The sequence below is a fragment of the Beta vulgaris genome, chromosome 6 (genome assembly GCF_026745355.1).
Source record: "Beta vulgaris subsp. vulgaris cultivar EL10 chromosome 6, EL10.2, whole genome shotgun sequence".
Classification (NCBI taxonomy): Eukaryota; Viridiplantae; Streptophyta; class Magnoliopsida; order Caryophyllales; family Amaranthaceae; genus Beta; species Beta vulgaris.
The window spans coordinates 356,369-370,306 of record NC_079207.1 but is presented as its reverse complement, the minus strand read 5'-3'; the positions used below and the strand labels follow the sequence as shown (position 1 = coordinate 370,306).

The 13,938-nt window shown below is 36.0% G+C and overlaps 1 protein-coding gene across 2 annotated transcripts; it reads right to left on the bottom strand.

Moving 5' to 3' along the window:
• Positions 1 to 3,196: 3,196 nt before the first annotated feature.
• LOC104883755 (uncharacterized) lies at positions 3,197 to 13,149 on the bottom strand. Of its 2 annotated transcripts, XM_010668312.4 has the most exons (13): positions 12,779 to 13,143; positions 9,003 to 9,041; positions 8,727 to 8,875; positions 8,471 to 8,546; positions 6,338 to 6,629; positions 6,136 to 6,245; positions 5,991 to 6,038; positions 5,716 to 5,913; positions 5,362 to 5,463; positions 5,074 to 5,195; positions 4,814 to 4,952; positions 3,703 to 3,831; positions 3,197 to 3,613 (listed from the first exon to the last, which is right to left on the bottom strand). In XM_010668312.4, exons 1-13 carry the CDS (start codon positions 12,973 to 12,975, stop codon positions 3,589 to 3,591), a joined length of 1,626 nt encoding a protein of 541 aa, XP_010666614.1. In that variant the 5' UTR covers positions 12,976 to 13,143; the 3' UTR covers positions 3,197 to 3,588. The 2 variants fall into 2 exon arrangements, with proteins under 2 accessions (XP_010666614.1, XP_057252033.1); XM_057396050.1 differs by lacking the exons at positions 3,197 to 3,613; positions 3,703 to 3,831; positions 4,814 to 4,952 and having other exon boundaries at positions 5,379 to 5,463; positions 12,779 to 13,149.
• Between the last annotated feature and the right edge of the window lie 789 nt (positions 13,150 to 13,938).

Genomic DNA, 13,938 nt, shown 5'->3' with positions numbered 1-13,938 from the left:
TGGTGATATTCTATCCTCTTACAAATGAAGATAACTCAATTATGAAGTTCTCTCTTAACAAATAGTCTTATCATGTTAAAAATACGAACAATATTGTCAAAAAAAATTTAAAAAAAAGATACAAACGTAACAAATAAATACTAATTATTTAAGAAAATATATTTATAAATAGTCAAAGAAGAAACATATATAGGCGGCAACCTTAATAAAATCTATAAACATATAGAAAAGGGCAAAGGTAAGATTATTATATATTGGGCAGCCTTTAATCTTTATCACAAGAGAAGAAAGGTATGATATTTGACATAATGAAGTAAGTTTGTTAATAGTATTAATTGGGCCACCTCTAACCTCTTTGGCTTTTGTAACGGTGCAACATGCTGCCTTAAAGTTGAAGGCCCCTAAAAAGTTACTACTCTTACAAGATATCATTCATAGGCCACTCGTGTGAAATCGTAGCTTTTGATTTAATCTCTTGTCTTTATTATCTTTCTCTCTCTCTCTCTAGATTGTAGGGATTCTAAGATAGTTGTACTTATGCTGAAGCCAAAGGAAGTTTATAACTTTATAAAAGCTGAGAAAGATTAAAGATAGATCATAGAAGAAGCATCAAACAATTTATGATCGACCAAAGAAAAAGGCATCATATTCTTTTTCTTTCTTTGATAACACCCAAATGCGTGTGATATAAATCGAATAAAGTAAAAGTTATGCAGAAATTGCTTTATTGTCTTTCAAAGCTTGAATATTATTTTATATTCCTTTCGTCATTCTTTTCTTGTACTGTAATTTTTTTTTATTTTTGAATATATTCACAAAAGTAACCCTATGGTTTATTTCACAATAATCCTAAATATGTATGGTTTTCAAGTAATAATCTCAACTATTCGTACTTATTTCACAATAATTTTGTTGACCTACGGCTTTCAAAATGATCCGAAGGGGCCTATGAGGCTATGATCGTTCAACCAAGCACGAGCTTATTTGATGTAAATTATGACATACGTATTAAATGACCAAAGAATTAAAGAACAATACTGAAATTTAACATCGGTTATTAACAATGTGTTAGCGACATATACAGGCATATTAAAAACGATTTTATTATCTTTAAGGATAAATAGTACGAAATACAGAATTATGGGAGACAAGAGTTAATTAAAAGGTTTATATTAGTACTTTTCTAATTAACTTAAACAGGTTGGGCCTAAAGCGAAACCCTCGTATTTATTTAGACCCAACGCTAAATAATTAAGTCATATTTCAACTGTTTGATACATTATTGTTTGACCTTATAAATCGGTATTTATGATCATTGGATCATTTTAGAATGCACCCAACAATTGACATTACTATGTAATAAACCGTAGTTAGTACTAAAATAGTAAGTCTGATAAAAGTTGTAACATGAACTTTTTCCTTTATCTTTTCTCATAATCATCTGGGGACAGTAGAATAACAAAACAAGAACGTCTTGTGTTATGGGCCTTGTGGCACAACGCACAAGAGCCAGAAGAACAATAAGTAAGGTAAAATCTCTTGTGACACAAAACAGGAAGACATCAATTGTACAAAGGAGTCCCACCAAGTAAGTGTTGGCCTAGTGGTGATGGGGACTGGCTTTGGTAGGACGGACTCGTGTTCGAATCCCCGCAACACCCTTGGGAGAGGAATGGAACCTAACCACCCCGAACTTGGCCTCGATCCGGATGTAACCCGAAGGGTGAACCGGGTGCAAACACCAAAAAAAAAAAGGAGTCCCTCTCAAAAGAAAAAAGAAAAAAAAAAAAAAAAAAAAACTATTGTTTTAGCCACAAAGTTATAGGATTTTTTTTGGGATCCTTTCGGAAATTCATAGTAAGATCATTAGATGAATTTCCTCCAATAAAATATGGAGGGAAATTTTACTTCCAAAATTAAGTTTTTGCCACCATAACGTACACTTGCTCATTAAATTAACACCACTATATAAGCACCAACTCAAATGATGCAGTTATTAATGTTCACCAAGCACAAAAATTAGCAACAATTAAGATGAGTTTGTACACCAAAAAATTAACCTCAATAATTACACGACACTTAGTTTGCTCATTACCATCCCCAAATCAGAAAAAAAAAAAATTATCTTCTTCATTTCCAGATCTGCTAGGGACAAAATGCAAAATCAACAAGATGATGGGTTCTTCAATATTGATCAGCTGTTAGAAGAGGGATGGCTTCTCTGTATTTTTTTTAACTTACCCACTTAGATTATCAGTAAAAGTTTGAAAACTTTAACCATACTTAGTTATTTATATGTAAGAAGAAATATAGTCTTGTGTGACATGGGTGGATTTAGGTCTGGCAATCAGGTCGGGTTGGGTCAATTTCAGGTTGACCTTATTTATATTACAAGTCACTTACCTCTAATCCAAACCCGACCTGATTCTAATTTTAGGTCGAAAATCATAACTCAAACCCGGGTTTATTGATTTCGGCTTGACCCGAAACCAACCCAAAATGACCTGAAATGAAATTCAACTATACACGCTATGTTGTGAAAATATGGGTTAATAACCTGAAATGGAATTTGGGTAATCTAAAAAACGAACTTGGTCCACTACAAATAAGAATAACAAAATATAGATGGTATAAGTTATGAAGTTAAGGTTAATTTCATGTTGGCCCGACCTAAAAATAATCCTACTTCTAAATCGAGTTATTTTCAAGTTTAAAAAGTCAACCCGAACTTGACCCATTATATTCTCGAGTAAGGTTATGTCGATCCATTTTTTATTTTAGGTTGAAAATCTCAACCCAAACTTGAAATTTTCAGGTCGTTATCGAATTAGATCAACTTTTGCCAGCCCTAAGTGTATTAATCTTAAAGTAAACTTTTTGAATAGCAAATTTTCACAATTTTTATTAATGCCACGTTAATTATATTAATGTACATTATTGAAAATTATGCAAAAGTAAATATATAATATAAAAAGAAACAGAGAAAGTCATGCAAAACTCAAGACGAGCACTTGGACATTGAAGATAATTTTGAAAATACTTGTTTCTATAGTACTCCCTTTGTAATTTTCTATTTTACCCACTTTTACTGTACGCCTTTGCCAAAAGTACAGAGGAAATAGCTAGGAAGAATATTTGAAAGTACATCGACCATTCATCAAATTCAAGAATAATCAAGGTATTTAAAGTCCTAAACTCAATGGCAATTCCAGTACTATAAAAAAAAATTAGAAAAAACAGTTACAAGTACTTTGGAATTTACTTTTCTTTTCTTATAAAAGAACAGAGTACAGTATATTCCAAAAAACCAAGGGAGAAGCAAAATCTGAATCCATGCACCAATTTACAGGTGTTTCGGAATCAACTGTCTTTTCTAGCAATTCTCCGGTACATACTCAGAAACTTACTTGACCAAAAACTCAGTGTTCTCTGCATATCATGTTCTTAAAAAGCTGTTTTGGTTCCCCCACAGGCCACAACCAACAACAGGAATATAACCTATACTCTAGTCTAGGAGATATATTACCAACATACAAGTATTATTCATATGCATCACATAAATTGACCTCTGAGATTGATTCATCTACATCAGTACCTGGACCGACTTCTACGCCTGCAAGTCAACGTTGTCGAGTTAGTCACTCCATTAAATCAACAAGTCCTCAAAACAGTTAGTAAAGAAAGGAAAGACCAAATATCGACCTTGGTGAGCGTGAGGGAGACTGCGAACGAGAATGAGATCGGGAGGGCGAGAGAGAACGTGAATGGGAGCGTGAATGGTACCTTCTTGAACTCCTTCCTCTACTTGGACTTCTGCTGTACCTGTGTCGTCTGCAAAACCAAAAGCATTTCACTCCCTGATTCACATATATGAACCAGTGACCTATTTCCCAATGTGAAACATATATTATTTGCAATTTGCAGAAAAGATTATCGTGTTTGACAAGTACAAAAAAAGGAATTTAATTTCTACCAGAAAAAGAAAAGAAAGTTAACCAAGAATCGTTTTGCCACATCCGAATGCAGCCCGCCAGTTAAATTTAATAAAAGTTCAGCTTAATATGCACCAAGAATGTTTCATTAACAATTGCAAAGTTCATGATCACATCTCTGCACTACCTAGTACCTGGCTACAGGATACCAAATAATATAATGGTTGATAAAAGTTCTGGTCTTTTCACCTTGCTAGAGTACCATGTCTTACAAGTTCGGACAACTTCAGATTAATATGACTCATCAGTTAATCAATGTTCTGATAAGCAATAAGATGATACAAAGAAGTTCAGATCAGAACTAATAAAATCTTATAAATTCATATAAATTCATATAAAGTCTAAAGTCTGCTGTGTTTTGATAGGTTCAGGTCAGATGATTAGGAATTAGGGGTTTGCAAACTCGGTTCTTTAAGAGCCTAGGTGTATGAGTGTATCTGTATCACCAAATCTAGCATTTATAATGGATCTCTATCAGCTCAAAGTGGTTTTCTCTTGGCCTAACTGGACAAAATGTAAGTGGATTTTTAAATAACAAATTCAATTGGGTTGGATTTGGACTTAGTTGCTATTATTTCTGGCGTGGAGTGGATTACAGATTTCTTAGCTTGATTAGGACTATAAAGTTCCAAGTATATACGTATATATAAAATATTTGACCTATCCTTTCAGTATAAAAAACAAAAAGGCTTTTTTGACAAGAAATTTAACTAAATCAAACATCATATGAAATAAAAGGTTTACTCAAATGATGCATCCCAAACATTATAGAAAAGAAAGAATCGGATGGAAATGATAAGAGCAACAAAATAATGAGCTACCTCCGTGGGGAACGACTGTAACTCCTACTACGGCTTCTCCGTCTATATCGACTCAAACGACTCGTCTCTGCCAGCTTTTCCAGCCTCTGTTTCTCTTGCTCTTTTTTCTTAGCCATCTCTACAACAGCATCCTTTTTTACTGCAGACACCCCAGTGAAGAAATTATAAAGACAAATCCAGAATGAGTACGTTGCATGTTCCGATGACTAGTTTAAAAACAGAAAAACTTGAGATAATAAAGATGCAGACATAGGTTATACTTTGTTTATTCAGTTGTTTGCTCATGATCCTTTTAAGCCTCTCCTGAGGGGTTTCCTTCTTTACACTCGGTGGTTGCTTTGATGGTGTGGCTCCCTTCAATTTGGCTAAAGCCGAAGATGTACTACAATGGAAGAGAATCCACCGATCAGAGAGGAAGAAAGTCCATCCAATATGCTAAACCATTAGCAAGGCGAGTTGAGCATAAGCAAGAACTAAACATTTCCGTCACACAATTGCAGTTGCGCGTAAATAAATCAAGTTGCCAATGACAGAAACATTGAGCACACCTTGCTGGGGGCTTTACCACTTTAGTGTTCTTTTCTTTATCAAGAGATGCACCAGAAGCAGGATCAATATGTAGAGCCTCCAGTATACGAACTGATGACGTCCTGCAGGAAATTGAAAGCATTAGATCAAACATTTGAGAGGTGTTGAAGTGTTAGAATTCCAAATCAGGGGAAAAATCAGCTTCAAAAGAAAGCTTCCATCCCTATCCCATTTGCCATTTATGCTGGTAACCTAATCATCATTTACATAAAACCACAAAAGTGTGTCCCCCCGATAACAAAATGGGAGATAAGCTGCAGCAGAGAAAGACTGTCAAATCTATCTTGGAAGAGTAAAAGGTCCAGTGCTCCGACCGGTTTGACACATCAGCTTGACGAGGAGACGGTGGTGGAGAGACTCCTTCTAGCTTTGGCTCCCCTCTGTCAGGAGAACCCCCAAACTCGGTGATGAATTCTATTTTAGGCGCCTTAGACTTGCTCCGATGATGGTCATCTGAATGTCCACGAGCATGCCGCCTAGAATAGGATGGGGAATATGACCGTGATCTTGATCTACATAGGGATAGTCACCATATTAGAAAAGATCAACTTGGTACATCCATTTTACAGTCACCACATAGCCAAAATACCTTCTAGAACGAGGATAAGCATCATATGTGGGACTTCGCCTTGACTCTCTGCAAATAAATATCAAATAGAATCAAAAAACCACATAAATTTTTATCCAGTCACACTGTAGAATAAACTTGGGTAAAGCATAGACAGTGGTTGTACCGGTAAGGGTCGTGATAAAGAACACGAGTTCCTGTAACACGAGCAGCCTCCCTTTCTTTCTCTCTTTCTATCTGAGACGCCTTCCTTCTCTCCTTGCGGCTCAATTTCCTCTGGAACAAACATATTAGACTTGATATAGGGAAAATCCAAGCAAATTTATTACCTGGCTAACAGGGACACTTATCCGACCTACAGCACTTACAATTGCTGGATCTCCCTTTATCACTTCTTTTTGTCTCTTAGCCTCTTCTTTTGCCTTCTTATCCATGTACACAAGCCAACCATATCTTTTCACCCCAAAATCCTTGGCTATGGTTTCCATTCGTTCATCATCACTATCATCACTGTTGAATTCCTCATCGTCATCTTCATCATCTTCATCCTCCTCATCATCATCATCTGAAGAATGAGCCTCCTCTTTTCCATCCCCATCGTATGAGAAACCCACCTGAGAATAAGTACCCTTGCTCGCAGGAGTTTGAGAGAGGTTTGATCTACATATATGATCCATTTAAGCTATGTCATTACAAGTGACAAGATAACAACAGCAGCAACAAAACCAACAACAACATCAGCGCCTTCATCCCAATAGGATTGTTTAGGCACCAGCTAAAGAGGCAGGTAATTTATCAACAGTATTAAAAATGGCTAGCTGTACAGCTTTAGCTCATATGAACACAAACCTGATACAGCATCTGCCATGGCTATAGACTACTGTTAAAACCAGCTTAGAGTAAATTGTAATTGCAAATTAACCAAAACCTGAAAATCTCGAATATGTCGAATTTCGACATCAGAGAAATTTAAACTTCCTGATGAAAATTAGTTTCCAAATCTTAGATTCTGGCTCAATATTTTGTTCGGCAGCTTAGTTCCACTATATAGACCACAGCTTCAATACATATTTCTGACTTTGGTTGCAATTGCATCACATATGCTTGAAACTGTCATCTTGAGCCTTGCATCACCTCCTCTATATTCTACTCAATCAGAAGTTCAAATTTATACTATCCCTCCTCTCAATCAAGCTAAGCAGCAAAGTCAATTATTGTCTAAGATATAGGAAGAGCAGTTGTAAAGCAAGTCTCCTACACTATACTAATGACAATACATGATGGCATCAGATAATCTTAAAATAAAACACATAGCATTACACCTTGCCGCTATGGAAGGAAAACTGTTCCATACATAGACAGGATAACAACAAACAAACAAGTAGCAATGACATCCAAAAGAAAATTCACATCAGATCCCACTATTGAGAAGCCTAGGGAGGTCCTATATGCAACCTTAACCCTACGTCCCTAACCATCCTGAACTACTAGACATAATTTTTTGGTCAATCACACATAACCAATTTCTTTCCTTTCTTTCCCTATTTTATCCCTGATTGCAAAGTAACAGCAAAGAGAAAAAAAGTATAAGGGTAAAGGTATCCTCCTATCACAAAGAGAGTAAGCCTAGCAACAAATAAGCATTCCATCTCATAAGATAAATAAAAATTAACAGTTACAAATACTTTTCGTTTATTTTGTTCTTCCTATTTGGAATCTTGGCACTATTCAGAAATTTGAGAGAATCTTCCAAATTTTTTCCATACATAAGAGAAAGCATAGCCATCTGGGGTCTTATTTGATTTGTCTCAATGAGTATATTAAGATTATCAAACTCTTGTAATTTTTACTAAAATGTAATTAATGATATAATATGCACATGTGCAAACGTGAAAAAGCAAACACAAAGAACAAAAAGAAATGGAGGAGTATATTTTTTTTAAAAGGAGAAGAGGACAAAAAGAAATCTGGACAACGCACAAATATAACTATATAACCCAGCCACACGATTCAATGCTCTCAAACATTGATAAATTCATGTCGTTCATCATTTATTAATAATTATTACTCCCTCCGTTTCTTTTTAATTTACTCACTTCACTTTTAGAGAGAACCAATGAGAAAGTACGAAAATATGAGAAAGAAACTGAAAAGGTGGAGAGATAAACAGAAAAGTGTGAGAAAGAAAACTAAATAGTGGGTTAAAATATTAAAAAGTGGGTGACATGGGTGGAAAAAAGAGGAGAAAGTAGATATAACGTGTTACACAAAAAAGAAAAAGCAACAGTGTGTAGATTAGAAAGAAACAAACCAAAAAGGAAAGTGTCTAAATTAAAAAGAAACGGAGGGAGTATACAATATTGTTACAAAAAATAAAAACATACTACTCATGCATTAAAATATTTAAATACAAAAAAAAAAAAAAAAAAAAAAAACAGATGTAAAGACACCTGCCAGCATGACTAAAAGGAACAGCAATATAGAACAATTTAATGTCAAACCTGTCAAATGCAAATGGCAAGGTAAATTTTGCTTCGATTACTTGATTGACATGATCCAAACCCTCTTCATCTGTAACTGCAGACAGAGAAGACCAAAATTAGAATAGATACAAGCAATTACATCATTCTGAATAAACCAACAAAAATAAGATGCATTATGATTCATTTACTTCATTGTCGAATAGGGTATTAATAATTGAAATATATGTGAAAAATTGTCTGTATATAACACATCAAGATACTAAAAAGTACCGACATCCTCTACGTCGATGCTTAATTAAATCCCGATAACGCTCAAAATTTACAAACTCTTCTAGTTCTTCTTCTTCTTCAGTCTTCTCTTGTTGGCGAAGTCGACGAGTATCCGGATCCCGGATAAAATCAAGAAGAGCACGCCCATCAAATCTGATATTACGAAAATAAATGATAATTAATAAGCAGTGGCTATTCATGGCCATGTCTTAGTATAGCTTGTGGATAAGGAAGCATAAGGCCCAAAACAAGACAAACACAACTCAACTACTCAACCTACCTGTCAATCATGATATCCTCTTTGCCATTCCAAGGAATCCTGTATTAAATATTTCAGAAAATCAGCATAAGAACAACATTTCGAGTATGAAGTTAATTCTATGATGATGATTCAGCCAAAGATCTCATTCATTGATATATATACATATAGATACATACATACATGTATACATACATACATGTATACATACATACATGTATACATACATACATGTATACATACATACATGTATACATACATACATGTATACATATATATATGTATATGTATATATATATACACGCACCACAATTTCAGCTGTTGTGCAAATTGAACTGGACTACAACAATACATGTGCTCCGAAATGGCAAGCACAAATTTTGATCAACTACCGGCCCAATTATGGGAGGAACATAATAACTACTTAAGCACAAAAACCAAATCCAGCACCAAGAAGTTAAGTCAAACGGGGTAAGGACAGCAGCTGCAAAGTCTGCAAGGCAGTAAGCGTACACTTCAAGAGAGGAATTTAAAAATATTCTTTTCTAAGAAAATTATTATGATATCAATATCAATAGAATTTCTGCTAGTATATAATATCAGTGTGGAAACAAAAATACAAAGAGTAACAGAAGTAATATAAATTGCTGTACCCTAAGGGGAAAAACATATTACACCCATTCTCCCTCATTGCTTCGAAGTTCCATCTACTCCCTCCACATATACTACCTCCGTTTCACAATACATGCACCATTTTCCTCTTTTAGATGTTTGACAATACATGCATCATTTCCTCTTCTGGATGTTTCACAATACATCCCCTCCTTTAAATTATAATCAAATGGGTTTCAAATTCAATAACAACACTCTCTCCTCACCCCTTGGTTTGTGTGTCAAGGTGCCATATAGAAATAGTGCATGTATTGTGAAATGGAGGTAGTATAGTCTCATTCCATTATACCATAATGACAATTGAAAATCATGTCTAGCCATCAACAATGCATAGAATCAAAAAAATAATAACAATCGAATTCAAAATTTGGCCGGCCTATGTTAGTCATCTCCTTCCTGGCTCTTGCTACTAGCTTGCCACTCCATCTCCTCCACCACTATTCCTCCTTCCCCTATCTCTATTTCTACAACTTAAAAAAAATTAGCAAGCATTAAAAGTGAAATTCTCAAGCAATCAAGCCTTGACCTACGAGCCTAAATACCTTACGCATGCTATTCAATACACTGAAGTCCCATAACAAAAATCTTCAAAACATTCATTCTCCACCACAAAAAACGATGAGTCAAAAGAGTACTACTGAATTGCTATGCACCCAACAATATAAGCAAATGAATCGCGAATTCTTTCACATTGCTTCCGTCCCTCCATATCGACTATCTCATTACATGATGAGACTATGAGAGCAAAACTTTATCTTCTTGCCTCGGCTTCGAAGCACAAGAAAACAATCTTCGATAATGGTCCACCACCCTTCATTATCTCCCTTTGAGCCAGTATCTCCTTTACCACTTACCCTCCTTTCCCTTTCACACACACTCTCTTTAGAAAGACTCCTAAGAATACATAAGCAACTACTACACACTGAAGGATAGAAACGTTGGGATGCATTTCGAAGTGTTGAAATCAGAAAACGCTGGAAAGCATATACATAGCATGATCGAAATCACTACATCAGTCAAAACATTTTGGCTGTTGAGACACCAACATCTTTGTGCACAATAAGTGTTTCAAATGCACATGTGGCATATTACCAGATCTGCTGCATTTCCAACCAAGCTAAATGCCCAAAAAAGGAACAGGAACTATTAAAAAAAAAAAAAAAAAGTTAACATTCTAGGACACGTAATCACTTAACAGTTGTCTGTTTGTAGTACTAGCACCCAGCACCAACAAGCATGGAGCTTTACCATAGTCAGATGTCATCAACCAAGGAAATCAAGAGGCGGGCAACAAAAAGGAGTGTAAATTAAGAAAACAAAAGAGTTAGACGAAGAAAACAAGAAGAAGATAGACGGGAAAGTAGTGGAAGAAAAGGTATAAGAAGATGTAGAGTAGGAGAGAGCCAAATTAAGAGATGAGGGTGAGGCAAAGGGGCAAGTAAAGCAAGCAACAGAGACCAAAATTAGGCTGGCAGTTCTGATGGAGGTTTGAGCTGGGCTTGCTCGTCAAATACATGATTTTTTTTCTGCATTCTTAGATACACATATAATATAGGTTACTTGGTGTGTGCTCTCTTCACCTAAATTTGACTAGTGTGGACTTAATGTACTTGGTGTTTGACTTGGGTAACCCATATTGTTTGACTTGGGTAACCCATATTGTTTAACTTGGGTAACACATATTAGCATTTATCTAAACTTATCTACTTATCGAAACTTATCTTAAAGTTGCCAAGCTTCTTTCTTTTCCCTGCTCTATTGCTATTTGCTACCCACATACTTGTTTTCACTTATGTGCTTCATAGACTACAAGAGAATTGCTCAAGTAATCAAATCATGACCCTTAAGCCTCAATGTCTCAAGCGTGCTTTCCAAAAATGCTAGTCCCATGACAAAGATCATCAGACCAATCATGTACTCGAAGTCTCGAACTACAAAATGGCAACACTGCAACACATACTCCATTCAATATCTCAAATTCTCAATTTTCCAAGGCTAAACTATATGACAAAAAAAATAAATCCTCAACAATTTTATAGACATAATATTATAAACAGCAACACACAGAATCAGAGCCTACCCAACTTGTCCTTCAATCAATGAAAGGTTTTTCCAACTCTTGTGCACTTCCCGCCTTTTTCAAAAAATGCATTCGCTCTGAAACTTCCGTGACAAAAATAGACCTCTTTTAAAGCACCCTTTAACTAGGGTATAGTCCTCGATTAGCTAAAACGATCCAGAACATTTGGCCAGACGACTGCTTGGAAGAAAGGAAGACGGGATCACTTATCTAGTAAAAGGGTCGAATGAGCAGTCTTTTAATTCATTCAAACATCCATGATTCTTGCTCTATTAACCACAAAAGTATAAGATATATGTCCTCAAACCTCGAATAAATCTACATGGGAGTAAACAAGCATTAACAACAGAACATCCTCAAACTTTGCAATCACCGATCCACCAATACATTATTCTAAAGCGATAACCAGCATAATTCTATATGCTACTTTCAAAAATAACCATGTTTAACACACATAAGAAAGTTCTAACTGACTTTAAGGTAGCCTGACATAGATCACTCAATACCATCATAAAATAAAACGAATACTCGTCAATATCCTCTTGAAGCATAAACATCCCGCACTACCTTATTACAAGTTCCTTAAAATGAAAAGAAAATCCTAGAAGGGTAGGCTTATTCCCAACCCTAAACCCTTAACCTTTAAAACAAGAGAGCATATCCGACAAACATCGAAGCAGTCCATAACTCGCTACATTCTACTCATCAGAAACTGCTTTAGCTATATCAAAAGTAGAAACACTCTCACTCTCCAAAGCACCTCCTATCAACCTCCAAAATCGAAGCTTATCCTCCAAATATCATAACCTAAGCTCGATCATCATTCTAATTTGTACACCAAATTATCAAATCCAGCTCATTTATTAGATAAATTTTTCCTCCCTCATACTCCAGTCAAGCTACGAATTTTTCTTTGGAATTCGTTCAATTCCAAATTCCAATCATATTATCTTCCAAATTATCCAATAACAGTGACACAACCCATAATAAAACAAGGAAAATGATATACAGCGATACAACAACAACCGAAGCGAAAGAAACTTACAAGCCCTGTTGATCTTGTGCGGCTTGGTAAAGGCCATCATCGCGATAAGTGCGGCAACGAGTGCCGATAACTTGAATAGACTGCTGAGGGTCACCGCGTCTTTTGGCAAGAAACAGAGCTCTTCTCTGCGCTCTCTTCCTTGCCGCATCCATCATGTCGTGCACCTTCTTCTCCGACCTCCGCGCTTCGTGCCACATCTTTGATCTCACTCTTTTTCTCTCACTTAGCAACTTCGATCAAATTTGGGGGAAAATCAAAACCCTAACCCTAGAACTAGAATCGTCTACTCATTATAATAAAACGACGATGAATAATGTTGTGGTTTTCGATTTTCTGCTTGCCTTGCGTTTCTTTCCCCTTTTTCCCCTCTCCCTCTCGCCCAAGATTTTTTGTTTTTTTTTGGTTTGTTTAATGAGGTGTCAAAACCACAAGCGGAGAAAAGTTGACCCAAAATTCTATTGTGCTCCCAAGATAAAGCCTTGGTAACCAACCGTATGAGTCCGAGTTCCAGAGGATGATAATACCTCCCGAAAACACCCTTTTGTATTATCTACAGTTTATGCTAGCCCTGATTTTGAATTAAGGAAAGTGTTATGGAAGAATTTGTGTGATGTTGCGGAAAATATTAACTGCCCTTGGATTGTGTTAGGGGATTTTAATGAAATAATTAGTCAAGGGGAAAAATTGGGAGGGCGTAATATAAATAGAAAACGTGCTGAGTTATATGCTGCAATGATGAATGATTGTAATTTGGTTGATCTGGGCTACAATGGACCGAGGTACACGTGGACTAATATGAGAAAGAAAAATCCAATTTTTGAGAGACTTGATAGGGCTTGGGTTAATCCTGAATGGCTTCTAAAATTTCCTAACTCTAACCTATGGCACTTAACGAGGATAACCTCGGATCATAACCCTATATTATTGCGTCTTGATAACCCGCCCTCTAAGGTAGGTACCAAACCGTTCCGCTTTGAACCTATGTGGTTGCAACACGACACGTTACAGACCCATGTTGATAGTAATTGGCCGGGAAATGGGGAAAGTATAGGGGAAAAGTTAGGGGTTCTGCAAGAAACTCTAAAGGTTTGGAATCTCAATGTCTTTGGAAATGTTTATCAGAGGAAAAAGCGTGTATTAGCTAGATTAAGCGGGACACA